Here is a 27,593-nt window from a genome sequence, read left to right on the forward strand (position 1 = left end):
CCACAGAAAAACAAGCAGATTTTTAAGATAAGAGTTGATATTTTGAATCGCATCCCAAAGTGACTCCATAATCATGGCATCTGGTTTTTCCTCAAATCGTTGGTTTAATTCAGAAGGAAGCATTTGACCATGCTTGGCAATTATATCATTTACCTTCTGTGACATAGACAAAGTAGAAAAGGAAATTTCCAGCTCACAGGTGGAAGGTGTGGTAACAGGAGTTCCTTCCACAGCTTCCAGAATCACCCTTTGTGGGGTCTGCAACCAGAGACTCTCTGTGGCGCTAATACATCTGAATTGGAAGGGGGGGGGGTGCATCCTTTCAACAAGACTCGGAGACTTTATCTACGCTGCTCATCACTGAAATCTCAGCAGGGACGGCCAAAGCACCAGCTGTGCCTGCAACTAGCTTCATCTGGAACTAGCCCAATGATGGTTTGCTGGACCAGTCCCAGGAACAAGATGTTCTCTGGACTCTCATCTCATTTTCTCCATCTGAGGCAGGAGAGACACGTGTTAGAACAGTGATAAATCCTCAAGACAGACCAGAACTCCTTCAGGTACATGCTGCTAAGTCGTCATCTTGGATCCTCTCTTGGTACATACCTAATTTGCCTTCTTGGGATTCCCAGTTCAATTTTTATCTTTATATTTCTACTAGCTGATGCCCCGGCGTTGCACGGGTATTTAATTATAGCAATAACACTGTAAATGGATTCAAATAAAGATACTTTATAGTGGTGAATGAAATTATTTTTTTACAGCTTAATAAAAAGTACAATATTCAAATTATAATGTGAAATATTTGACAAAATGAATACAATACAACTAACGCAAAATGTGATTATAAACAACATTTTTAGTTTCACCTCCAGGAGCAAGAACATATAAATTCTTGGGTGAAGAGACCCCCAGAACATATCACCCCAGGTAGTGAGGGATCTGCATACAAAGTTTCATTGAAATCGGTCAAGCCGGTTTTGATTTACTGTGAGAATGGCAGCTGTTTACATTTTTTCCATTGACATGAATGGGTGAAATCTGATTTGCTGTTTGTATCTCCGCCCACGTGTGCAGGTGGGCTGCGAGACCCCCAGAACATATCACCCCAGGTAGTGAGGGATCTGCATACCAAGTTTCGTTCTAATCGGTCAAGCTGTTTTTGAATTACTGTGAGAATGGCAGCTTTTTACTTTTTTTCCATTGACATGAATGTGTGAAATCTGATTTTCTGTTTGTAGCTCCGCCCACGTGTGCAGGTGGGCCGCGAGACCCCCAGAACATATCACCCCAGGTAGTGAGGGATCTGCATACCAAGTTTCGTTCAAATCGGTCAAGCCGTTTTTGAATTACTGTGAGAATGGCAGCTTTTTATATTTTTTCCATTGACATGAATGGGTGAAATCTGATTTTATGTTTGTAGCTCCGCCCACGTGTGCAGGTGGGCCGCGAGACCCCCAGAACATATCATCCCAGGTAGTGAGGGATCTGCATACCAAGTTTCGTTCAAATCGGTCAATCCGTTTTTGCGTGATCGCGGCACATACACACACACACACATACATACATACACACATACATACCTCCGATTTTATATATATATATATATATATATATAGATGTAAATTTTTTGAACCCTTGTTCTGTATTTGATGAGGGTCTATGTGTTTTTGCATGTGATTGAGGTGCTGTATTCTATTGGCTTTTAGTTTCTGTGTAGAACTCTGTAGCAGCCCTGCTTGTTCTGTTTTATTAATGGTACATGTATTAGTGTGCTGGGATTCCATATAATATAGTAGTGCTGCCTATTTGTAGATAGGGTTCATGTTTGAATTATAGGGATTAATGCTACAGTTGTATAGTTAAGATCTTTTTCAAGATTTTATTTCATAGTGTGCCTGGTAGTGGAGAGGCTTGGATTGCTGTTTTTTAGATGGCATGAAAATCAGAATTTTTTGCATGATAACTTCTGCATCTGTTGGGAGATTTTTCTGGATGCAGGCACATCTGCATTTAATTCATACCAAATGCCATACTGTATCAGATTAAAGGTCCGTTAAGGTGATGTATGAGGTGTGCCATATGTGTGAGCACTGTCTTGTCAGGTGTGTCCCAACTGAAAAAAGGTTGAGACCCACTGCCCTAGAAAAGAGGGGGGAATGGCGATGTTTAAATACTTGAATTGCACAAAATGTAATCTTTTTCCAAAGGAAGAAAGTAGAAGAACTAGAGCACTTGATAATGAAACTGTAAGGAAGTAGACACAGGAGCAATATTGAGCTTTTCTTGGAAAAATAAAACATAAGAGTTGTAATGCTATGAATTCCCTCCCAATAATGGAATTCATAGGAGGAATTGGGGTATAAGGAGGATCCCTAATAGCAAGAGGATAGAAACTAAAGTGAGCATATCAGCTCAAAACTTTTGTTTTGTTTGTTTACTGCAAAGGACAGTAAAAATGCTTGAGTATCCTGAATAAATCCATGTAAACTTTTCTGAGCTCCACTGGGAGAACGGTATAGAAAATTGAATAAATAAATGCAGTAAATAAATTGGGCATGAGGGGTGTGTGTAAATAACCTAGACAGTTTCAGTTAACAATATTAAGCAAAGACATTTATAGGTCAGCTTTAAAATCCTTCACCACTTTGAGTAGATTGTCATTATTTGCTATGTTGGAAACCACAACCTCTCTAGATTGTTTTAGAAATATTACGCTGATGGCATTTTAGTTGTAAAGTTACTTTCTTGCAAATATTTGCTTATAACACTGCCTTTTGGTCTTTCTGATGCAATGTTTACTTGCCATTTATCTTGTTTACTTGGACTTTCAGGTTACTTTCACTGCATTGTAAACTCAGAGCAATATATGAGCTTCCAGAAACTTTGGTTACTATGACAATACTCTCTTACATATGGCATTGGCTGATTTAAGAAACTGAGCTTAATTAATTTGGTGAACAAGAAATGAGTTTACCAGACTACTTTTAATAGTGCAACAAAAGTGCTTTCTAAAACTGAAAATAGTAGCTAAACATTATGTTAAAGCAATTCTGAACTCTTCATCAAATAGGGCGAAAAGATAATTTAAAAAATTTCCTTGATGCATAACATTAAAATGTGCTGTAGGAAAAAATTTAGACTTACAGGACTATATTTAGACTTATAGGGCTCACCCACCCATGCACCTTCCAATGCCATGCCCCCTTTTGGATTGTACAGTATGGGATTTCGGTGCATATTGTTATAGAATTGCATGTAGCAACATGTGTGCACAGTTCTAAATTGGTGTCAGTTAATGCCAATTAACACCCAGTTATTGGCACTAATTGGCTCCTTATGTCTTATGAATCCAATCATTTCAGTGAGTATACACTTGCTGGGGAAGTTGCCTCAGAAGCTGCAGGGCAATCACTGCTCTGGAGCTATGAAGGGGACCTTAAAGAGAGGTTCCTGACAAAGCTAAGTGTCTTGTCATTCTAATTGAACACTTTTTGAAAACGATTAGACTGTGATATACAGCACTCAAAGATGTTTGGGTGGTGAGGCAATATTCTTCAGGTAAATACCCCTCGTTTTTGCCTCTGTCTCTGAGCATATTCAGCCTTTGAATTATATATATGAGAAGTCTAATGCTATGTGCACAAGGTTGTTAATTTTTTTAGAGGAGTGACCTATATTCTTGATATACTTGTCAATCACCGACAGGTGCTGCTTCTACAATCACATTAGAGAATGACACGGGGAAAAAATCTGTCCCCGTCACCGCCCCGTCCCCGGCCCACCATCCTCTGCACCGCCCCGTCACCGCCATTCCATTCACCGCCCCGTCACCGTCACTGCCATCCCTTTCACCGCCCCGTCACCGCCACTGCCATCCCATTCACCGCCCTGTCACTGTCCCCGCAGCATCCATATAAGCCTTAGTACTCTAATATTTAGCGTATTCCATTCTTATAAATCAAAGTTCCTGCTGCTGAACTAGAGAAAGAGATGTTCAGCTGGCAGGGCTTTGTTTATAAATTTTTATTAACACAACTAATATACCACCATAATGTTTCCGACAGAGGACAAGTATGCAATAAATGCATTTTGCTGTTTCAATGCCAGTGCTCAGCAGAACAACAGACAGCAATATGGACATTCACCTTATGTAGTACTTTTTTAATATATAAAAATAGGCAAAATTAGTTGCTGTTTTATCATTATATTTTCTTGCCATTATAGTATTCTTCATTGATCATTTTTCTTTTTAAATTCAAAACAAATTCAACCTATCTTGTGTCCCAGCATGAATTCATGTTTCACTCAATTGACTGTTTCAAGGGAATTAACCCTCCAACTTCCATTTGCAAAAATACCCAATGTTGTTCCTTCTATGAGCAATATTTAAATTATGAGGAACAACATTGGGTATTTTTGCTGAATTGTGTGACACCATTTGGGCTGAACATGAAGATTGAAAATGCCTGGTTAGCCCTGGACAGATGATTTGAACAGCCAGGAGCCTGTCCTGGCCATTTAAATCATTTTGAATATCTAGTCCAATGATAACAGAATTAGGGTGATTATAGAAACATAGAACTTTGTTGATCACTAAAAACAGTGGAGACTAAGGGTCTATCAAGCTCAGCATCCTGTCTTTGACACTGGCCAGTCTTGGTCTTTGGAACTGCCCATTGTGTCAGAAGCAATAGGGATTAAGTGACTTGCCCAGGGTCACAAGGAGTGTAGTGTAGCTCTAACCACTGGATTTAGAAGTTGGCTTCTTTTGGGATCTTTAACTCATCATCGCTAGGACTCGAATCTGAGTCCGTGGCACCTAACATAGAATGGAATTAGTATGGCAAAGTAATGAAGAATGGTCCAGCAGCCCCCACCCTCCCTCCACCTCACCTTATATTCGTTCCGAGTTTGCCGGCTTCCTTTTTCCCTAGCCGCACGCGTTCAAAAAGCCGTGCATTTAGCCAGCTCCCTCCCTCCACCTCACCTTAAATTTCGAGTTTTCCGGCTTCCTTTTTTCCGAGCCGCACGTGTTCAAAAATCCGTGCACGCGCGGCTGCGCGAGTCAATCAAACTTCTCCTCTCCTGCAACTTCCTGTTTCCGGTTGCGTCAGAGGAGAAGATTGATTGACTCGCGCAGCCGCGCGTGCACGGATTTTTGAACATGTGCGGCTCGGAAAAAAAGAAGCCGGAAAACTCGAAATTTAAGGTGAGGTGGAGGGAGGGAGCTGGCTAAATGCTACGGGCGGGCGGGCGGTGGCTGCGGGGACCGCGCGATCCTTGATACCTCACTGCGGAGACAAGACCATTCACCGCCCCGCGGGCGGTGAATGGCCTTGTCCCCGTCGCCGCAGCGACTGCTAGTTTTCTTCCCCGTTTTCGGCGGGTGACCCGCGGCTAAAATGCGGTGGCCGCGGGTAAACCGCCACCGTGTCATTCTCTAAATCACATCTCTCTAGGACCTTAGGTGGCAGAAAAGTAGGTCGGGGTTTTACAGGCCTATATTTCCGGTGCCCAGGATCCTTCCTGAATCACTCATGGTTAGCGGCGTATAGTGATGCTGAAGTCTGGTGCTGCCCCCTAGCCATACCCGCTTCTGGGCTTTGGTACCTAGGTGCTGGTCCCAGAGGCTGCATAGCAGTGACTTTTTTTAATGAGTTTTAATTGTATTTTAATGGCACAACCAATTATCAACTTTTGGCTTCTGTTGTAGAATCCAGCCTTAATGGTTAGGAGCAAAAAATCATGTTACTTAGTGATTTGCCTGCTTTGGGAAGAGGCTAAGCTTATCCCAGGACAAGCAGAAAGCATATTCTCAACATGTGGGTGACGTCACCGACGGAGCCCCCTAGTGGATGTTTTTGCAAGCAAACTTGCTTGAAGACCTAGGGCATGTGTCTCCTCAGTGTGGCCTCAGTTCTATGTTTTCCGTGAAGCCAGAAGCACTGCTCCCTTGCGCGCGATCTCATTGTCCCTCTTGCACCGCAGCTTTCTTTGTTGTTTTTGTTTGAGTCGCTGTGCTCGTGTCTTTTTGACTGGACCTCCGGTTTTCTGGTTGCTTAGCCTCACGAGGCTGCGGCCATGTTTTTTTAATGTCCCGGCTTCGCACCGGGTTCAAGAACTGCACTAAGTTCAACCGGGTTATCTCCATCATCGATCCTCATTGTTGGTGTGTGGAGTACCTGGGTGTGGAGCACTGCGTTGTCGTGTCCGCGTTGTGCGACTTTGCAACCGCGGGCTCTTCATCAGAGGGTGGCCAAGATTCTTCAACTTTTTGGTGTGATGGATCTTGAGGGACAGGCCTCGAGCTCGACCTCGACACTTGTTAGGTTCCTCGGCCTCAAAATCCTCGGCCTCAAAGTCCTCCTCAACCTCCAAGGCTCCGGCCTCGGCTCCTCCTACTACTCTGGCCTCGGGTAAGTCTCCTCTTTCCTCCTCAGGTGTGCCGGCAAAGAAGCCTAGCTCTGAGTCATGCGAGTGCCACCTCGTCGGCATATTCGAGACCTCGATCTAAGCATGCCTCCTCAAGTAGGGAATACTCTTCCTCGAGGTCGGCCCCGAAGGAGCGCACTGCTGCACCTGTGACCCAATATCCTCTGGTCTCGGTGCTTATATTCGAGGACATGTTTAAGACCGTTCTTACCTCGCAGCTTTCCTCAGTCGTGAGCCAACTGGTCCCGACCTCGACGTCTCTGCCCTCGGTCTCGACCCAGCCCCAGTCTGACCAGCCTGAGCGTCCTTCTCTTGTGTCTCGGGCCCATGCCTGCAAGACTCGCAGGATTCCCTCGAGCGATTCTTCGTCTCCGGAATCTGGACCTGTGACTTTACGGGGGCCCATGACAGGAACCCACTTCTCGCCCGCTACTTTGCTGAGGTTTGTCCCTTCTAAAAAGCTGTGGTCTTCTCCGCCCCTTTGGGGCAGGTCTCCGACCACGAAGCCTTCCAGGCACACCCTTGTCCTCGAGTTGGACTCTACTGTGCATTCCCCCTCAAAGCAAATGACCTCCTCTCAAGGGTTTTCTAAACCGGTGGAGGAATTTTCCTTTGCCCCATCTTCTCCAGAGCTCCACAAGATGGGCCCTCATACTCCGGGGTCCTCCCCGACCCACCTTATGCGGGGGCGTTCCTCGATGCCCCCGAGGCGCTTTAGTAGAGCCTCCTCGATATCCCATTTGCGGGACTCCGAGGCTCCGGCATGCTATTCAAGGGAAATTTCTCCCTCTTTCTCTGCTGCCCCCAGGTCTCACTCGGCGTCATCTCAGGAAGATGAGTCTTCTTCTCGAAACTCCTCCTTCACTTGTTTCATTGCTGACATGGGCAGGGCCTTGAACCTGGACCTCCAGTCTCAGTCCCGCTATACTCAGGAATTCCTGGCGAAAATGGGTGTTGCTCATCCGCCCCGTGAGGTGCTGCACTTGCCGTTGCACCAGGTTCTCCGGCGGACATTTCTCCGGAACCTGGAGATCCCTTATGTGGTCCTGGCTATTCCCTCCAAGTTGGAATCCTATTACCGGACGATCCCGGTCAAGGGGTTCGAAAGTTCTCAGCTTTCTCACCAATCCTTAGTGGTTGAATCTTCCTTGAAGAAATCCAACCCCTCGAAGGTGTACGCAGCCGTCCACCGGGCCGGGAGGGCCGTACGATGGACAAGTTGGTCGCCGTCTTTATCAGAACTCAATGATGGTGAACTGTGTCCTCAACTATAACTTTATCTTCACGTCCTATCTCCGGTTCTGTGTGGAAGCCCTCCACTCGTTCCGGGCGGATATGCCGGATTCTCGTTGTCAGGAGTTTCGTCTCCTCGAGGAGACTCTCTCCCAGCTCCACCTCTATATGTTTCAGGCGGCCTACGACGCCTTTGAGTTGTCCTCGAGGGTCACGGCCTTTGCGATCGCCATATGTCATCTTGCTTGGCTCAAGATTGTGGATATGGATCGGAATCTCCAGGATCGTCTAGCCAATCTCCTTTGCGTGGGTAATGAGCTCTTTGATGATTCCATTGAGGCGGCCACCAAGTGCCTCTCGGAACACGAATGGTCCTTCGCCTCTCTGGTGAGACTTAAGCCGAAGATCCCTCCGGCTCGGCAATACAAAATCCCTCTCCAGAGATATCCACAGAAAACTACTCCTGCGTTCTCTCAGCCTTCTTCGTAGCGGCCGCAACAACTGCAGCAACGGCAAGCTAAGGCCCAGAAGCCTGGGCTGTCTTTTTGACAATTCCGGTGTGAGCCTTCGGGCTCCCTTCCTTCTGGAGACTTCTCCCCTCCCCATCAGGGGACGTCTCCATCATTTCTACACCCAGTGGGAAAGTCTTACCACCGACAGTTGGGTGCTCTCCATCTTCCAGGAGGGGTACTCCCTTCACATCAGTCACGTACCCCCCGACCTTTCTCCAAAAGAGTTTCCTTCGGCCCAGTCTCAGCTGCCTCTCCTTCTGCGGGAAGCTCGGGCCCTTCTTCGCCTTCGGGAGATCGAGGAGGTGCCTCCAGACCAGTGGAATATGGGATTTTATTCCCTGTACTTTCTGGTACCCAAGAAGACGGGGGATCTGCATCCGATCCTGGACCTCCATGCTCTGAACAAGTTTCTGGTCAGGGAACAGTTCAGAATGCTCACCCTTCCTACGTTGTATCCCCTCTTGGACAAGGGGGACTGGCTGTGCTCACTGGACCTCAAAGAAGCATACATGCACATTCCAAATACACCCGGCCTCTCGCCAGTATCTGAGATTCCGTGTGGGGGATCTCCATCTCCAGTATCGTGTTCTTCCCTTCGGCCTGGCGGCCTCTCTGAGGGTTTTCACGAAATGCTTGGTTGTGGTAGCTGTGGCCCTGCGTCTCCGTGGCCTGCAGGTGTTTCCCTACCTCAACGACTGGTTGATCAAGGCGTCCTCTTGCCATGAAGTTCTGTGAGCAACGAATCAAACCATCTTGCTCCTTCAGAGTCTCGGCTTCGAGGTGAACTTCCCCAAGTCTCACCTCTGTCCGTCCCAGTCTCTAGAGTTCATTGGAGCGGTCCTAGACACGATTCGTCTCCGCTCCTTCTTGCTTCGGCCTCATCAGGAGGCCCTTATTCGTTTATGCCAGAGAGTGGCCCATCTGTCCTCGGCCCCGGCTCGGCTCTTGATGGTCCTACTAGGTCACATGGCCTTCATGGTTCACATGACTCCTTTTGCCAGACTTCACACCTCCATATTCCTCAATGGACTCTAGCGTCCCAGTGGATCCAGGATTGAGATCCTGTTTCTCGTCTCATTGTCGTGACTCCTTTGTTGAGGCAGGCTCTCCGTTGGTGGATGCTGTCTTCCAATCTTTCCAGAGGTTTTCTGTTTCATGCTCTTCTGCAGAAGGTCCTCACGATGGACTCGTCGACCTATGTTTGGGGGGCTCATATGGATGGTCTTCGCACTCAGGGTGTTTGGTCCAGTGCCGACCGCCTTTGTCACATCAATCTGCTGGAGCTCCGAGCAATTTTCTTTGCCCTGAAAGCTTTCTGTCACCTGCTTCGCGACTGAGTGGTGCTGATCCACACGAACAACCAGGTCGCCATGTATTATATCAACAAACAGGGGGGGCACGGGGTCCCTGTCCCTGTGCCAAGAGGCGATGCGGCTTTGGGATTGGGCCATTCGCCGCAACATTTTCCTTCGAGCGGTCTACGTTCAAGGCCAGCACAATTGTCTGGCGGACAGGTTGAGTCGTCTTCTGCAGCCTCACGAATGGTCCATCCATTCCTTGACTCTATGTCAGGTGTTTGCTTGTTGGGGGACTCCGGATGTCGATCTGTTCACGTCCCCCCTCAATCACAAGTTGCCCCGTTTCTGCTCCAGGGTTTACACCCCTCTCAGGCTCGAGGCAGATGCCTTTCTACTGGATTGGATGAACCTGTTTCTGTATACATTCCCTCTATTCCCTCTGATTCTGAAGACTCTCGTCAGGCTCAACTCCATGTGTGCCACCATGATTCTGATAGCTCCTCGGTGGCCCCGACAACCGTGGTTCTCCCTTCTATTACAACTCAGTTCCAGGGAGCCCCTTCTTCTGCCTGTTTTTCCTTCTCTACTTACGTGGAGTCAAGGTTCTCTTCTTCATCCCAACCTACAGTCTCTGCACTTAACAGCTTGGTTCCTCGAGACTTAATGTCCTCGTTACAATTCTCCCAGCCTGTGCTGGATGTCCTGGAGGCGTCTCGGAAGGAGTCCACTCACCAGTGCTACCTTCAGAAATGGACCCGCTTTTCTTCCTGGTGTGCTACTCGGCAGCTGGAGCCGATCTCTGCCTCCTTGTCTGCTGTCCTGGATTATCTGTTACACTTGTCTGGCGCTGGACTCAAGTCCTCTTCGGTTCGAGTCCATCTTAGTGCTATTACTGTTTTTCATCAGCCGATTGATGGGAAGCCTATCTCTGTTCATCCTGTGGTTTCCCGCTTCATGAAAGGCCTTTTCTACGTTCATCTGCCCTTTAAACCACCTTCCGTGGTTTGGGATCTTAACGTGGTCCTTGCTCATTTGATGAAACCTCCGTTCGAGCCACTGGCGAGTGCTCACTTGAACCACTTGGAAGGTTGTGTTTCTTATTGCTCTCACTTCTGCCCGTCGGGTCAGTGAGCTTCAAACCTTGGTGGCGGACCCGCCTTTCACTGTCTTCCATCATGATAAGGTATGGTTCTCTGTACCCATCCTAAGTTCTTGCCTAAGGTTGTTTCGGAGTTTCATATCAACCAATCCATTATTCTTCCTGTGTTTTTCCCGAAGCCCCATTCTCACCTTGGAGAAGTGGCTCTGCATTCTCTTGATTGCAAGCGTGCGCTGGCCTTCTACTTGAAGCGCACCACTCCTCACCGTTCGGATCCACAGCTGTTCCTCTCTTTCGACCCTAATCGTTTGGGGTCACTCTGTCTCTAAGCGGACCATTTCTAACTTGTTGGCTGCTTATATTTCTTTCTGCTATGCTCGGGCTGGTCTCGCCCTGCCAGGTCGAGTCACAGGCCACAAGGTCCAAGCGATGGCGGCGTCTGTTGCTTTCCTCCACTCCACTCCCATTGAGGAAATCTGTAAGGCTGCCACTTGGTTCATACATTCACCTCTCACTACTGTCTGGATGCTTTCTCCAGGCGTGACGGCCACTTTGGCCAGTCCGTGTTGCAAAATCTATTCTCCTAATTTGCCAACTCTCCCACCATCCCATTCTGGTTAGCTTGGAGGTCTCCCACATGTTGAGAATATGCTGCCTGCTTGTCCTGGGATAAAGCACAGTTACTTACCGTAACAGGTGCTATCCAGGGACAGCAGGCAGATATTCTCGCAACCCACCCACCTCCCCGTGGTTGGCTTCTTTGCTTGCTATCTGAACTGAGGCCACGTTGAGGAGATGCATGCCCTGGGTCGGGCGGGAGGGGCACGCGCGATTGTGCTGGCCAATCGCAAACTTGAAGGTCTTCAAGCAAGTTTGCTTGCGAAAACGTCCGCTAGGGGGCTCCGTCGATGATGTCACCCACATGTTGACAATATCTGCCTGCTGTCCCTGGATAACACCTGTTACGGTAAGTAACTGTGCTATTTGGTGTTTGGATTTTGTTGGGGGTGGAAGTTGGTGATGGTTGGACAGTCTTGCATCTTGATGTTTGGGATTTTCCCTAATACTTGTTGGAAATAGGATATTGGACTCAAGGACCTTTGATATGGCTCAGTGTGGCATTTTTCTAATTTTTCTATATAATGAAGTAGAGTCAGCCTATGCTATGTATACAATTTATTGAGTTTGAGGCACAACCCTCAGCACTTTTAGACCTTATAAAACTATCTTGATTTTTTTTTTCTAATGTTTCTTACCTTTGTGTGTCAGGTTTGGCAATTTGAATTAAGATTTATTTAATTTGTACATAGTTTCATTGTGCTTGTTCTAAACAGTTCTTTTAAAAGATTCATAAAGAATATAATTATGAATTTCTGTATGTTTTGTTTTTGAAGCAAACCCATGATGGACTTGTTGGTCTTTCTCTGTGGACAATATCATTTAAACCCATCAACATACACTGTAGATCTGATTTCAGCAGACAAAAGTCAGATCAAATTCAAACCAAATACACCAATTGGGATGCTTGAAGTAGAAAGAGCAATTTTAAAGCCTAAAAATATAGATGAGAAGAATAAAAGATCTACTCCTGTTGTGCCTGAGGTGAGATTTACTTTGCATTTTACAGATTTCTTTTGTCCTCTCATCTACAAAATGAAGATAACTGTTCCACCACTATTTGTTTAAAATAAGTGATTTTTACACTTTTAGTTGCACTTTAATTAAGCACACACTCGTGCCCTATGATGGCGTGCAGTAGTAGTGATCTTTGTGACTATGCTCATGTTACTTTGATTTAAGCCTGTGAGAGGAAGTTGTTTGCCTACTCTGTTAGCTTACTTCTCCGCACTGAGGAAGCGTAACACAAAAATTTATTATTATTTTCATTGTTTATTTAAAATTGTGGGACAATTTTTGGCTGCTGTGTGTGTGCTTGGGGATGTGTCTATTGGCACAGCTGCTCTTTTTTGGTGTTACGCAACTACCAAGCATATCCATCGACTGTAATAACAAGAACAGCGGTATTGGTCCATATGGAATGTAGAATGTGATATAAGTCAGTGACATAGCCTTTCTCAATGACTCTTCAGGAGCTAGAAAACAGAATGATTTTATAATGGAGTCATTTTCATTTATTTTTGTCTTCAGCAAACTGTACGTGTAGTAATAAACTACAAGAAAACGCAGAAAACTGTAATGAGGGTTTCTCCACATGTGTCACTTCAAGAACTTACTCCAACCATCTGTAGTAAATGCGAGTTTGACCCTCTGCACACTGTCTTGTTAAAGGACTATCAGTCTCGGGAGCCTCTGGATTTGACAAAGTCTCTTAATGATCTTGGATTAAGGGAATTATATGCAATAGATAACAGCAGAGGTAAGATTTTGTACTGCTTTTCTGTTGCACACCTTGTGGCATATCAAAATAGAACTAATATTTTGACATTCCTAAGAATTCAGCATTTTATGTTAATGGGCTTGTTGACTCTGCTTAAGAAAACATTTTTTTAACAGAGCAGGAGTGGAGGCATTGCCTAATGATTAGATCAGTGAGCTAAGAGCTAGATAAGCCAGGATTTAAATTTCACTGATGTTCCTTATGGTCTTGGGTGAGTCAGTTAACCCTTTATTGCTTAGATCAGTGTTCCCTAAACCTGCCCCAGGTCTGAATGTTCTTGACTGTAAAACACCTCAAACTACTTCTGAAAAGGCATAGGCTAAATCCAAATCCCGTTCCTCTTAGAGCAAGAGTTCTCAACCCAGCCTTCAGGTCATACCCACCAGTCAGATTTTCAGGATATCCAGAATTGAATGTGTGTGAGACAAATGACTGGTGATATATCAAATAAAATGATTTATGCATGTACTGTCCCAACACACACGTTCATTGTGGAGATCCTGGAAACTTAACTGGATGGGTGTGTTCTGATGACTGGATTATGAACAAGAGAAATAGCCTGTGGATTCCTTTCTTCTGGCCTGTAGTGGTTGCACCTGTCCTGGCCTGTGGGCAACAGATATCACTTCTGGGTGCTTTGATACTCCTGCATGGTAGTGGGCAAGAACCTAGGGAACTGGGTTCAATTCTTACATCTGCTCCTTGTGATCCTGGGTAAGTCACTTAATCCTCCATTGCTCCAGGTACAGAACTTAGATTATGAGACCACTAAGGACAGAAAGTACCTGCTTATAGTATATGTAAACTGCTTTAATTGTATCCACAGACAGGAGGTATATCAAGTCCATGACCCATTTATCTATTTTCTTTTAACTAGGCACTTCAGTTGATGATGTGCATTCATCTTTACATGGTAAGTTTGCCTATTTAAATAGGTGAAACAGTTACATGCAATTCCATGCCTCATGCATTTTTTTTTAAAATTTGACGTAAAGCACATGACCCATATGTTCTTGAATTAAAGTATTACCTAAAAATTGCCAGTCTGTGTGAAATGATTTGGTGTTTTCAGTCCTAGTGGATAGATGCTGGTATACTTTTTAACAGTTTGTACTAATTCATACAGTTAGTATGAACAAAGAGATCTGTTATTTGGATGTACCGGTATTTGGGAAGTAAGCTGACTTCTAATTTTCATGGGTGATGTTGGGTCCCCTGCTACAGTTTTCTCCTATAATCAAGCCTTGCACTGGCCCCTGCTATACTAAGAACAGGTTTGAATGACAGGAAGGCTGGGGGGAGGGGTTATGGTTTTAGAGGGGAGGTTGGGGATGGCTATGGTGGGTGAGGAGGTGGTTTGTTTATCCATTTAGAAAAATTTGCAAGATTGTATGAATGATTGCCATTCTTTTCATAGATGGATGCCTTTCATGTCCAAATTTGTTTTATTCCAAAAGCACTGCTATGTCTGTGCAAGACACCTATATTCTCAAGAGGAGTGTATTCCCCTTTGTTTCTCCAAGTGCATTAAACTGAAATCTACAAATTGTTTCAATACTGAGTAGACAAACTGGAGCCCTGGAAACAGCCCTTTCTGCCGTCTTGTGTTATATGCTCACTTGCATGCCGTCTCCTTAGTTCAATATGTCATTTCTAAATATATTTCTAAGGTGTTCTTCAAATACTTTACCCCACTTCAATGAATGCTTCAAATGGTTCTCTAAACATTTCAATAAATTTCAATAGACCTCGGAACCACCACTCCTCCGTCCCACAAATGTGTCTCAACGGAGAGATTCAAGTGGTGAACTCCTCGCCGGTCTATTCAATTTAAATAATGTGCAGTTCTTATCATTTTTATAAAGAGATTTTAGTATGCACTTATCTCAGTAATGGTGAACTTTCAGTTCTCCATATAGGCTAGCGGTGAGACCCGACATGTTTCACGAGAGTTTCATCAGGGGTCTACCCTTTTTAACTACGGCGCTCACCTCTGAGCATATGCATTCAGACTATGAGCTGGCAGAGGCTACCTCTTGCAGCTTTTTTTAATGGTATACTGTGCATGACCATGGGAGGGTGAAAAAATGAGGAGCACAAGTTGCATTTTCATTTTCTTCACTGAGAACTGGAGAGGATGGATAGATGGACTGTGTTGGTATGGGCTGTACAAGTGCAGTTGTGTAGATCTTTCTGAAATACATTTCTGAAGTTTCTAGAACAAGAACACTTGGTTGCCTTGGGGGAGGAGGAGATGTGGCAGCTAAATCAGAAGTGAACCAGCCTCAAAGGCAAAGGGGACTTCAGGAGAACTCTCTGGATAGTCTCTTCTTCTGAGCTCAACCAAACTTGGGTTATTTTATTGTTAGCTTGATTATTTAATTTTTATCTTAAATGGCACTTGACGAGCAGTACATACTAGAGATGGGCAGTTATTTGCAACAACATGAAAAATATCAATGACATATCCCTTATAATTAGTCAGACTAGATTATTATGGATAACTGTGCTCTTGACATTTTTGCTGGGTTGTTGGAGTATAGGTTAGTGTGATTACTCCCACTGATAAATATGGAGACCTATTTAATTGGATTAAATTAAATTGAATATAAAAACATGACATTTTTTGGTTTTTCTTTAGCCAATAAGAGGGCATGTGCACCAACTATCAGGGTAAGAATGAGAAAAAAAAGCCAAATAAAAACATACCTGATAGGAAATGACACAAAATGAAAATGTTCTGGCTTTCTGTACAAAATACATACAACATGAAACGTATAACAATCAACAATACAATATCATACATTATAGAATTTCATCTATTATGTTTGCTTTACCGTAATCTGCTCAGAGATGGTTGAAAGGGTGGAGGAGTAGATCTCTATGAGAAGACCGATATCCAAGCGACTGAAATGCAGGAGGTCTGGGGAAAAGAAGAAGTGATATGAATAGCTTTGAAAAGAGAAAATGGAACTTCTATCTGCATGGGTGTTGTCTACAGACCTCCGACTCAAGCACAGCAAATTAATAAAGATCTTGTTGTAGATATCCAAAAGCTGGGGAAGAAAGGAGAAGTACTGTTGCTTGGTGATTTCAACTTGCCGGATGCCGATTGGAAAGTTCCATCTGTAGAATCGGAAAGAAGTAGAGAGATAATGGATGCCTTTGAAGGAGCACTGCTCAGACAAATGGTGATGGAACCAACAAGGGAAAAAGCCTCCACCAGCCAATTCCTATTTCTCCTTCTCACAAGCTTAAGCACCACATTGGAACAGTTTCTTGTGTTGGTGCAGCCCTGAGTGTGAGCAATTTGATGCCCAAAATCTGGCACTGTTCTCAGTCTGACAAGAGTTGCATAAGTTTGGGCACTGCCCAGCTTACACTTTAAGATTTGTGCAGTGCAGGAAGAAGATGGTAGAGGCTTCAACTGTGCTGGTTTCTCTTCTGGATGGTTAAGGGAGCCAACCAACTGTTTACATTGCCATGCTCATGTGAACTGGCTCTTGAGAAATTCTGGGCACTAAAAGAAAATTCTTCACTGGAGGAATTTGAGTAGAAAATCATGTGCAGAATTCTGTCAGGCGTTGTTTATTCCAAATGTCCATCACCATCTTTGTGAAAACTATTTTTAACAACTCTTATGTGTTTCCCTCTCTCCCATGATTTTCACGTAGAAAAATATCTTTTCAAATACTAAACATTTGAAGAGGAGTTTTTCCTTTTATCCTTTCATCTGGAGAGCTGCTTGAGCATGTATGCATAATGTAGGGTTGACTTTAGGGGAATGTGGGGCTTGAATTGATTGTCTGAGTACCCCTAACCTCAAGAGACTGAAGAGTGGAAGTTGGATTTTCCTGTGTGAAAAGAGAGATAAGGAACTTTACTTCAGTGCAAGTTGTTGTTGCTCCTGCCCTGCCAGTGCTCCCAATGAAAAGGAATGATCTCAATATTATGGGTAGAGCTGCCACAAAATGATGGGAGCCTCCTAAAGTGCAGGTCCTAGAGCAGGCTTCCCAATTCACACTCATCCTCACAGGATAGCCTTTATACATGGTATATAGTGTAGACCAGTGGCCTCAAACTCAAGCCATTTGCAGGGCCACATTTTGGATTTGTAGGTACTTGGAGGGCCTCACAAAACATAGTTAATGTTTTATTAAAGAAATTACAATTTTGCATTCGGTAAAACTCTTTATAGTTTATAAATCTTTCCTTTTGGCCAAGTCTTAATAATAATATTGTAATTTATAGCTAAAGAGACAAATGATCAAGAAACTATTTTATTTTACTTTTGTGATTATGATAAACATACTGAGAGCCTCAAAATAGTACCTGGCTGGCCGCATGTGGCCCATGAGCTGCGAGTTTGAGACCACTGGTGTAGACCATGTCCAATTTTGGTGGATCATCTTTGAATTAAAAGGTAGAGACAATGTCCTTTCTGTAAGTTTGGTTTCCAGAATTGTATCTTTTAAGAAATAGGAGCATTCATGATAGTAAATCATGTTTCTCATTTTAGACTCTTACCAAATCTCTCAACATTTAGATATGCTAATGCAGAAAGAAAATGAGAGAGGATTCTTCAGCTTTTTTCGGAGGAGTAAAAAGAAAAGGGAACAGGTATTAACATTATGGTGTTAATGCGTAATAAATAATTGTGAATATTGTGTTAATGTCTGTTCTGATATTTAAATTAGTTTCCTTAATCCCACAAGACTTCAAGTGCCCCTGCAACACCTCTACTCAGCAAACAAAGACCAGCAAGTTTAACAAGATCCAGTACTCTCATCAGGCAATATGATTCAAACACACTGCCATTTGAGATGCAAAAGAAGAGACGAGCCCCCTTGCCACCAATGCATGATTCTCAAAATGCTCAAAGGGATATGGTTCCCAAACTGGTTCAATCAGGATCCTTAATTGTCAAATCTGTCAGTGTTGATGGAGCAGATAAGGTCAGTACCAGAAAAATGTTATTTTCCTTATCAAATTATAAGCCACTGAGAATGTTATTGTGAGTTGTTATAATAGGCAATTATATGGGAATTTTTGTTTGCTGCTGTTGCAGTACTTTTGGAAGATCATTTTCAAAAGCCTTCTCACATAAAAAAAATAGCTATTTGAAAACTGTATATCCTATGTGTGGTTAAAAATGGGGGGTCTCGGTTTAGATTAGTGTCTACCACCCAGTAGTGTCCCTTCTTTACCCAGAACTGGCAGTTCCTCCACCGTCAGCCCCCCACCCCACAACCCAGCAATTTACCTGCCATCAGCATGCCCCTCCCTCCCTCTTCACCCCCACATCAAAGACAGCCCCCTCCTAGACCCAGCAGTAGGATCCCTACACCTACCGTGCTTCCCTGGTGATCTAGCAGGGTGTTGGGGCAGGAGCAATTCTCACTTGCTCCTGCCTATGTTTTCTCCACACTGAAAATGTTTCCTGAGACTTCCAGCAGCAGTCTCGACAATCTGCCCTGTAATGCATGTGATTACAGGGCAGACTGGATGGACCATTCAAGCCTTTATCTGCCATCATTTACTATGTTACTATAAACTCTTTGTTTATATTTGAGTTACCATTTTTCCCCTAAAAACAGGGGTAAAAATGGTATCTTGGTTTATACTCGGATAGGGTCTATTTGAGTATACGTGTTTTATGTTTTATTAAAATTTGATATACTGCTCCAGCTTTCAATATATCTAAGTGGTTAACAAAATTATAAACAATTAAAATAAGAAAAGAACTCCATACAATTAAAGCGCGGGTAGGGAACTCTGGTCTTCGAGAGCTGTATTCCAGTCAGGTTTTCAGGATTTCCCCAATGAATATGCCTTGAAAGCAGTGCATGCAAATAGATCTCATGCATATTCATTGGGGAAATCCTGAAAACCTGACTGGAATACAGCTCTCGAGGACCGAAGTTCCCTACCCCTGAATTAAAGGAAAGACCTAATCCACTCATACATGGTACCTACCGTATTTTCACGCAAATAACGCGCACCCGTATAAAACGCGCACACGGGTATAGCGCGCAGAAATCACGATGATATGTACAAAAACTTTGGTATACCGCGCTCACGGGTATACCGCGCATGCTGCCCGACGCTCCTTTCGCCCGCCCTGACTTTCCGTGCGCTGTCCCTACTCTCCGTTCACCCCCCCTGACTTCCGTGCACTGTCCCCCCTTGAAGGTCTGTCCCCATCCTGAAAGCCTGATGCCCCCCCCGACGTCCGATACATCCCTCCCTCCGAAGGACCGCCGACTCCCCAACAATATCGGGCCAGGAGGGAGCCCAAATCCTCCTGGCCACGGCGATCCCCTAACCCCACCCCGCACTACATTACGGGCAGGAGGGATCCCAGGCCCTCCTGCCCTCGACGCAAACCCCCCTCCCCCCAACGACCGCCCCCCCAAGAACCTCCGACCGCCCCCCCAGCCGACCCGCGACCCCCCTGGCGACCCCCACGACCCCCCCACCCCCCTTACCTTTGGTAGTTGGGCCAGAAGGGAGCCCAAACCCTCCTGGCCACGGCGACCCCCTAACCCCACCCCGCACTACATTACGGGCAGGAGGGATCCCAGGCCCTCCTGCCCTCGACGCAAACCCCCCCTCCCCCCCAACGACCGTCCCCCCCAAAAACCTCCGACCGCCCCCCAGCCGACCCGCGATCCCCCTGGCGCCCCCCCCGACCCCCCCACCCCCCTTCCCCGTACCTTTGGTAGTTGGCCGGACAGACGGGAGCCAAACCCGCCTGTCCGGCAGGCAGCCAACGAAGGAATGAGGCCGGATTGGCCCATCCATCCTAAAGCTCCGCCTACTGGTGGGGCCTAAGGCGCGTGGGCCAATCAGAATAGGCCCTGGAGCCTTAGGTCCCACCTGGGGGCGCGGCCTGAGGCACATGGTCGGGTTGGGCCCATGTGCCTCAGGCCGCGCCCCCAGGTGGGACCTAAGGCTCCAGGGCCTATTCTGATTGGCCCACGCGCCTTAGGCCCCACCAGTAGGCGGAGCTTTAGGATGGATGGGCCAATCCGGCCTCATTCCTTCGTTGGCTGCCTGCCGGACAGGCGGGTTTGGCTCCCGTCTGTCCGGCCAACTACCAAAGGTACGGGGAAGGGGGGTGGGGGGGTCGGGGGGGTCGCCAGGGGGATCGCGGGTCGGCTGGGGGGCGGTCGTTGGGGGGGAGGGGGGTTTGCGTCGAGGGCAGGAGGGCCTGGGATCCCTCCTGCCCGTAATGTAGTGCGGGGTGGGGTTAGGGGGTCGCCGTGGCCAGGAGGGTTTGGGCTCCCTTCAGGCCCGATATTGTCGGGAAGTCGGCGGTCCTTCGGGGTGGGGGTGCGAGTGGTCCTGCCGGGGGGGGGGGGTGTATCGGACGTCGGGGAGTCGGCCGGGCAAGAGGGCTTGGGCTCCCTCTTGCTCCGATCGTGGATGCGGGTGCGGGTGGGAGCGCGTGCGAGCGGTCGTTCGGGGTGGGGGTGCGAGCGGTCCTGCTGGGGGGGTGAATCGGGCGTCGGGCGGGGTGGGAACTATGTTTTAAAACTTTTGTATACCGCGCTCACGCATATAACGCGCGAGGGGTATGCGCGGTAGGTAAAAACGCGTATAACGCGCGCGTTATATGCGTGAAAATACGGTATATAAAAACAGTAACTAGCTATTTTTTCTGGTGAAACCTCACTGTCTGTCAAAGTATCAGCAATTAATAAATATGATCGTTGGTAGGTATCTCTTTACCAAAGGCTTGTGAAAAAAAAAAAACCTATCAGTAACCTTTTGAATGTCATGAAATTAGATTCTAGTCGCAGATAATTTGGTAATTGATTCCATAAATAGGGACCCAAATAAAAAAAATGCTTTAAATCTAGTATTTTCCCACTTTACCTTTTTGCTGCTGGTATTACTAATCTATTAACTTGTAATGATCTAGAAGGTATATACGGTATAATCAAAGAATTCAAGTAGGTCGGTCCTTGGTGATATAATACTTCATGCGTTAATATAAGTATTTTGTATTTTACTTATATGCAATAGGAAGCCAATGATATTGGAAAAATAATGGTGTGACATGATCAAATTTTTGTTTATGATCTAACAATTTTTAAAGCTGCATTTTGTAATGTTTGAAGACATCTTAAATTTAAGAAATTCCTGCATAAACTGTTATAATAGTCAATTTTTGATGCAAAGAAAGTGTGAATTAGATAATGTAAATCAGCATTTGTAAAATAATGTCATACTGATCTTAGCAATCTCAGTGTATGGAAACCTTTATTCACAATTTCTGAAATTTGATCATTAAATGTAAGTTCTGAATCTATAATGATCCCCAAGTATTTAAATTTCTGTACCAATGGTTTTTGTTTATCTAGCAATGACAGCTGCAATTTAGACCATTGACCGGTAATCCAACAGGAGAAACATTTCTCAACACTTAGAACTAATTTATTATCTAACCAAGTGTAGATTGATCTAAGACAATCATACACTTTGTCAAGTTGTAATTTGCAGGATCAATTTTTGCAACTAAAAGAATATCGTCTGCATAACATCGTCATCATTTATTGTATTCCTTCAAATTTTGAATGCAATTTTTGTTTTAGTTTGGATGTAATCCGCCTTGAACCGCAAGGTAATGGTGGAATAGAAATCACTAATGTAATGTAATAACAATACACTTGGATTGCAAATTCTTGTGTTATTGTTAAAAGCAGAGCTATAAAAATATTGAACAGAGTAAGGGATAATGCTTATCCCTGTTTTACTCCACATGATAAATCAATTTTTTTAGATATTGAACATGGTGTTACAACTGAAGAACTTCTATTGTGGAGGAAGGTAATAAACCAATTTAGAGTATTTCCTGTAATTCCTATTGAAATTAATCGAGCTGATGATTAAGTCAAAAGCTGAGGCCAAATCTAATGATATAGCAAAAGCATAATATCCATTGTCTAAGTCAGAAAATCCCCACAGAAAAGTAGGTGCAGGTCTTATTGGCACTTTTTCCCTAGTGAAAGTATACATCTACTTGATTTTTCTTGTCGAAAATAGTTTATAGTAAAGGACAAATCTTTAGGATGGTGGATTTTCAAACCTATTCTTGAGAAAGATTCCTTGCATATCAGTTTTCTGGATATATACAATTAGTATGCATGACAGAGGTCTGCATGCACTGCCTCCATTTAACTCATGTATGCTCACTACAGATATTCTGACCCCCAGGATTTTTGAACCACTCCTCTAGGCCAGTAGTTGGAAACTATAACATATATTTTTAAATGAAATTGATTAATTCCACTGAGGATCCCATATCAATTTATAGTGCTATGTTCTGTCTTTTTAGAAGTTCTGTTTCTAGAGCAGTGGTTTCCTAAACTATCTTGGAGAATTTCCAATGAGCTAGGTTTTGGCAATTTCTGCAATGAATATGCATGAGGGAAATTTGCATTGGAGGCCATGCATTCAAATTTATCTAGTACATGGTCACTTTGGATAGTCTGAAAATCTGACTGACTGGGTTCCTGCAGGAATAAATCCAAGAATCAGTGGTCTTCTAAAGTTTTGGTTTTTTGTTGTTTTTTTTTAAATAATTTATATTGGGCATATCCTACAATTATATGCGGATTACAAATTATTCAGGTTCTCAAGCATTTATCCCTAACTGTTTCGACAGGCTCCCACTCTATCTAATGTACCTTGGGCAATGGAGGTTAAATGACATGCCTAGGGTCTCAAGGAGCAGTGCGAGATTCGAACCCACAACCTCAGGGTAACAAGGCTGTAGCTCTAACCACTGCACCAAACACTCCCAATTCTCAATATGTGTTTAGCATCACCAAGTAGAATAATTGCTTGTGAATCAAGTCAGATTTTTGCTCTATCAGAGGGCTAGGATATTTTTTTGTAATGATAGTTGAATTTCTTTTTGAAAAAATATCTGTAAATATTTATACTATAGGATTTAATAATTATTTTAAACTCCTTTTCCTAAGATGCGATAATGGATTCAATATATGGTACCGAAATAATGTGCGTTAAGTGCCATGCAGTCCATTTTATTCCTATGGATGAATTAGCATTTAGTGTGCACTAAATCTGTTAGTGCACCTTAGTAAAAGGACCCCTTTATTTGCTTCAGCAGCAAAATTATAACAAGAATTGTTTACTTGCTCTGCTAGAATTTGCATCTGAGATGAAAAGTTGGCTAGTCTATGACTGAAAGTGATAATTCTGTAAAATAGGTGCTAACATTTACATTTATTTGTTTAGGTGATTTGTTTTATATCCTGTCCTTGCCAACGAGCTCAGAACAGGTTACAAGTTAACATACATAATGTGAAGACAAACAGATTGTAGGTTTCCATGTGTACAGTAGTCTTAGGTTGTCTTGGTTTAACAAAGGGTCAAAAGATAGCATACAATCTGGCCATTATTTATAAACATAAATCTGCAGAAAAACAGATTGGGAATTTACATGTGTACAGTAGTCTTTGGTCGTTTTAGTTTGACACATACAGAGGGTCAAAGTTAGTATACAATCTGATCATTTTAAGTTAACATACAGTTGATCTCCTGATGTGTGTGGGGGGTAGTTGGTTTCAATAGCAGGTATGAAGTGGGAGTAAGAATGATGTCTGGCGGTTTGGAGTTGGAGGGCGTGCCCAGGTGGTATTTGCAAATGTTGCCTCTTTGGAGTGGAGTGGTCTGTTTGGGGCGTATGGAGGAAGTTTGACTGATATGTAGTTTGGTGCCAAGTTGTGTATGGATTTGTATGCTGTTACTAAGCCCTTGAAGATCCAGCGTTTGGTGATGGGTAGTGCTTCTGAGATATAGTCTCGAGTACAAAGGTTTTTTAGAAGTCTAATTGCTGCATTTTGTACCTGTTGTAGGTGCTGGAGACTTTTTTTTTTTGTGCTGTCAGCCCATTGAATAGTGTGTTACAGTTGTCCATGCTGATTATGCATGTAAACTAGAATAATGGCGTATTCAGAGATATGTATACATACACAAGCAAATACCTAAAACCAGGCTAAGCACTTTGGTAAATCTGCACATATATTACATAGGCAGAGCTTGGCTAGAGTGTGAGCAGGACTCTAGCATTAAGGTTTACACACTTAAGCCAGCTCCTATGGTTGGTATAAGTGCTTATGCCTGAGCACGTATGCATGTATACTCGGTTGAAATAGTTTTCTAGCCATCTATTTTCCTTTACAGAATGGATACCTAAATGTATGCACAGTGTTACTCAAATGCTTGAAGTAATTTAGCTGGATATCTAGCAGCTGAACAGCATACTCCAAATTTACCTGTTTGCCATGGCAGTCTAATTTTAAAATAGTGCAACTGTTGCCTGGTACCCCATCTTCCTAACCCTAGTGTTTAAGCCCTTAGCCTGAGTTCAACAACTTGTGGGCCCTAAAAATATCAAGCCCCCCTCCTCCCAGGTTCCAGCAACAGGGTTGTGGCTGATAAGAAGATAAGAATTGCCGCTACTGGGTCAGACCAGTGGTCCATTGTGCCCAGTAGTCCGCTCACGCGGCGGCCCTTAGGACAAAGACCAGTGTCCTATTTGAGTCTAGCCTTACCTGCGTACGTTCTGGTTCAACAGGAACTTATCTAACCTTTTCTTGAATCCCTGGAGGGTGCTTTCCCCTATAACAGCCTCTGGAAGAGCATTCCAGATTTCTACCACTCTCTGGGTGAAGAAGAACTTCATTATGTTTGTACGGAATCGATCCCCTTTTAACATACAGTGGGTGATCATCCTGCATTCAGTGATTATCACATAGTGTGGTTTAATATTAAGATAGGTGTAGAGAGGACTCATTCAAAAGTAGATTTTAGACTTTAAATGTTTGGTATTCTGATTGCCTTCACTCCCACAATTCAAATCCTCTCTAGTTTGTTGGTTCCCTCACTCCCATAATCAAACTTCTTGTTAGTCTAGTAGTCAACACCACTATAAGATTTTAGGAACCCTCCTGTTCCTCCACTAGAACCATTTTTTACTTTTCAAGTTACATACCCTAGCAGAATTTGTAAGCTGTGTACCATTTGTGGAAAATGAGTGATCCTGGAAAACACCGGTCTTTAATTTAAGAATATTGGTCAGGTGAAGCTATTTATCATCACAGAATTGTGTGTCCTTTAGTAATCGTAATGATAACTGAATTCACACAGATTGTGCTGATTAAAAGTTTACATACCTTTGAATGCTTATGCTGATACACTCACAATTAACACACTCTGCTTGAGATGGCAAAGAAGGGTAAGCATCCACACCCGTGCTTGTTTGTAATTAGTGTCTGTGTATAACTAGTTAATCAGTTTCTTAGCTCTTGAGAAACCCTTGTGCACTTCATCCAAGGCTGCACTGACTTTTTTGGTTACTGAAGCATGGAGAAAGAAAAAACTGTCAAAGGGTCTGTGAGCAAAAGTAGTTCAACTTTATAAATCAGAAGGAGGATACAAAGATTTGAAAATGCTAATCAGTACTGTTCAAATTCTGATCAAGTGTAAAATTATGAGTTTTGTTAATACCAAACCACGGTCAGATAGACCAAGAAATATTTCAGATACAACTGCCAGGAAACTTTGTAGAGATGCAAAGAAAAACCTACAAGCAACTTCTGAAATATAGGCTTCTCTGAAACAGTGGTGTGGCTGTTTGAGCATGAACAAAAATGGACTGTATGATAGAGCTGCCAGAAAAAAGCCATTGCTGCACTAACGCCACAAAACATCATGCTTACAATGTGCCTCAACAGCCCCTAGGGAAACCTCAAACTTTTGGAATGAAATAATTTGGAGTGATGAGACCAAAATTGAACTTTATAGTTACAACCATAAATGCTATGTTTGGAGAAGTCAACAAGGCTTATAAAAAGAAGCACACCATCCCTGCCATGAAGCATGGAAGTAGAACTCTGCTATTGAGGGGGGATTTAGTCAAAATTGATGGCAGGGTGAATGTTGCATCTTATCAGAAAATATTGGAGGAGAATTTGCATTCATCAGCCAGGAAGCTGCACATGGGGCACACTTGGACTTTCCCAGCATGACAATGATCCAAAACATAAGGCCAAGCTGTCCCTTAAATGGATGCAGCAGAAAAAAGTGAATCTTCTGGAGTGGCCATCAGTTTCCTCATCTCAACATCATTGAACCACTGTGGGGAGAGCTCAAACAAAGCAGTTCATGCTTGACAACTAGAGTTTACAGGATCTGGAGGATTTTTGCCAAGAAGAATGGACAGGTTTACCACATGAGAAAATAAAGGGCCTCATTCACAACTATCAGAAAAGAATGCAAGCCATCATTGGTGCAAAAGGGACCAATAAATGATATTAAATACTAAGGGTATACAGCTTTTGAACAGGACCATTTTTAAATAAATAAATAAAATAAATAAATTTCCTTTATTACTTTGCTTTGTCTAATGGTCATGCTATTCAGTGATGCATAATGGTTTAATTGGAAATACATCAGAATAAATGTTTTGTCTGATCACTCATATTTTACAAATGGTTCACACTTTACAAATTCTTCCAAGGATAAATAAACTTATAATCACAACTGATCTCTCTTGAAAGCTGGTATCTGGTAACACCACATTAAAATGAAACAGGGTGGCATTTGACACTGCACTATGCCTCACTTGTATGTGGTGCGTAGTGCAGAATTAGGGCAGCTTTCATAATTTTGAGTTTGATATGGCAAGGGGTAGGTAATATATACTGTAATTCTACCACCATCTTTAAAGGATTAGAGATGGGAGTGGAGGTTTGAAGTAAGTTCAGTGCATAAACTTAGTTGGGGTCTTGGTGTGCTGGGCCCTCTAAACTACTAGAGATATTGATTATGGAACTAGAAAAACAACTCTCGGGATTTGGATTGTGGGCTTAAGGGTCACTGGCTGTGACCTTTGTCTGAGGGGGACAAGGGGAGGGAATTGCTAGCTTTTGCCAAAAGACTATGGCTCTGTCACAATTGAGGAGCCCATTTCATGATGGGAATGACCTATTCCAAATTCATTTTTAAAGGGTTATTGGTGTGGTGGGGATCTAGAAAGTTAGAACCAGAGATAAGATGATTTGGAGGATAGTATTTTAAAGATTTGGATGTGTGAGAGGAAGCTGTAAGCCGTATTGAGGTGGGCCAGAGAACGATGACTGGGTACCAGGCTACCTGAAATATTTTAGTTTCAGGTGAGTTATTTGTACACTATGGGCTATACACCTAAATCTAGTCTTGTAGTACTAAAAAGTCAGTGATAGATTGCTAAATTCTCCTCCGTCTCTAGGAATTCCTTCTGAGTGGTTCACTTTTTGAATAGCTAAATTAACCACCTGTCTCCTTACTTTAAACTTAAATACATCTCTGTTTTGCATAGCATTTCTGTCTTGTCTCTTATAACACTTTCAACTTTATTTATTTAGGATATGTCGAGAATAATAAGAACAGGTTCTCTACAGCTCAGTTCCACATCCTCATCCAACTCTTCTTTGAAAAGAACAAAACGCAAAGCCCCACTCCCACCTTCTCCAACATCAAAAATCCAGCAAGACCAATATGATGAAAATAGTAATGAAACTGGTAATCACTGTTTTTTCTGT

At 43.7% G+C, this 27,593-nt stretch overlaps 1 protein-coding gene across 7 annotated transcripts in view; it reads left to right on the forward strand.

The window, feature by feature from the left end:
- The window catches only part of COBLL1 (cordon-bleu WH2 repeat protein like 1), a 204,171-nt gene that overhangs the window by 121,825 nt on the left and 54,753 nt on the right, over positions 1–27,593 (forward strand). For 6 of the 7 annotated variants that reach the window (XM_033945070.1, XM_033945069.1, XM_033945066.1 and 3 more), the window contains 6 exons: positions 11,972–12,179; positions 12,726–12,954; positions 13,853–13,888; positions 17,495–17,595; positions 17,691–17,930; positions 27,417–27,573. In XM_033945070.1, the coding sequence (XP_033800961.1) occupies positions 11,972–12,179; positions 12,726–12,954; positions 13,853–13,888; positions 17,495–17,595; positions 17,691–17,930; positions 27,417–27,573 (971 nt within the window). The remainder of the gene's footprint in view (positions 1–11,971; positions 12,180–12,725; positions 12,955–13,852; positions 13,889–17,494; positions 17,596–17,690; positions 17,931–27,416; positions 27,574–27,593) is intronic. The other variant, XM_033945068.1, reaches the window with a different exon arrangement.

This window comes from Geotrypetes seraphini, chromosome 5 (genome assembly GCF_902459505.1).
Source record: "Geotrypetes seraphini chromosome 5, aGeoSer1.1, whole genome shotgun sequence".
Taxonomy (NCBI): domain Eukaryota; kingdom Metazoa; phylum Chordata; class Amphibia; order Gymnophiona; family Dermophiidae; genus Geotrypetes; species Geotrypetes seraphini.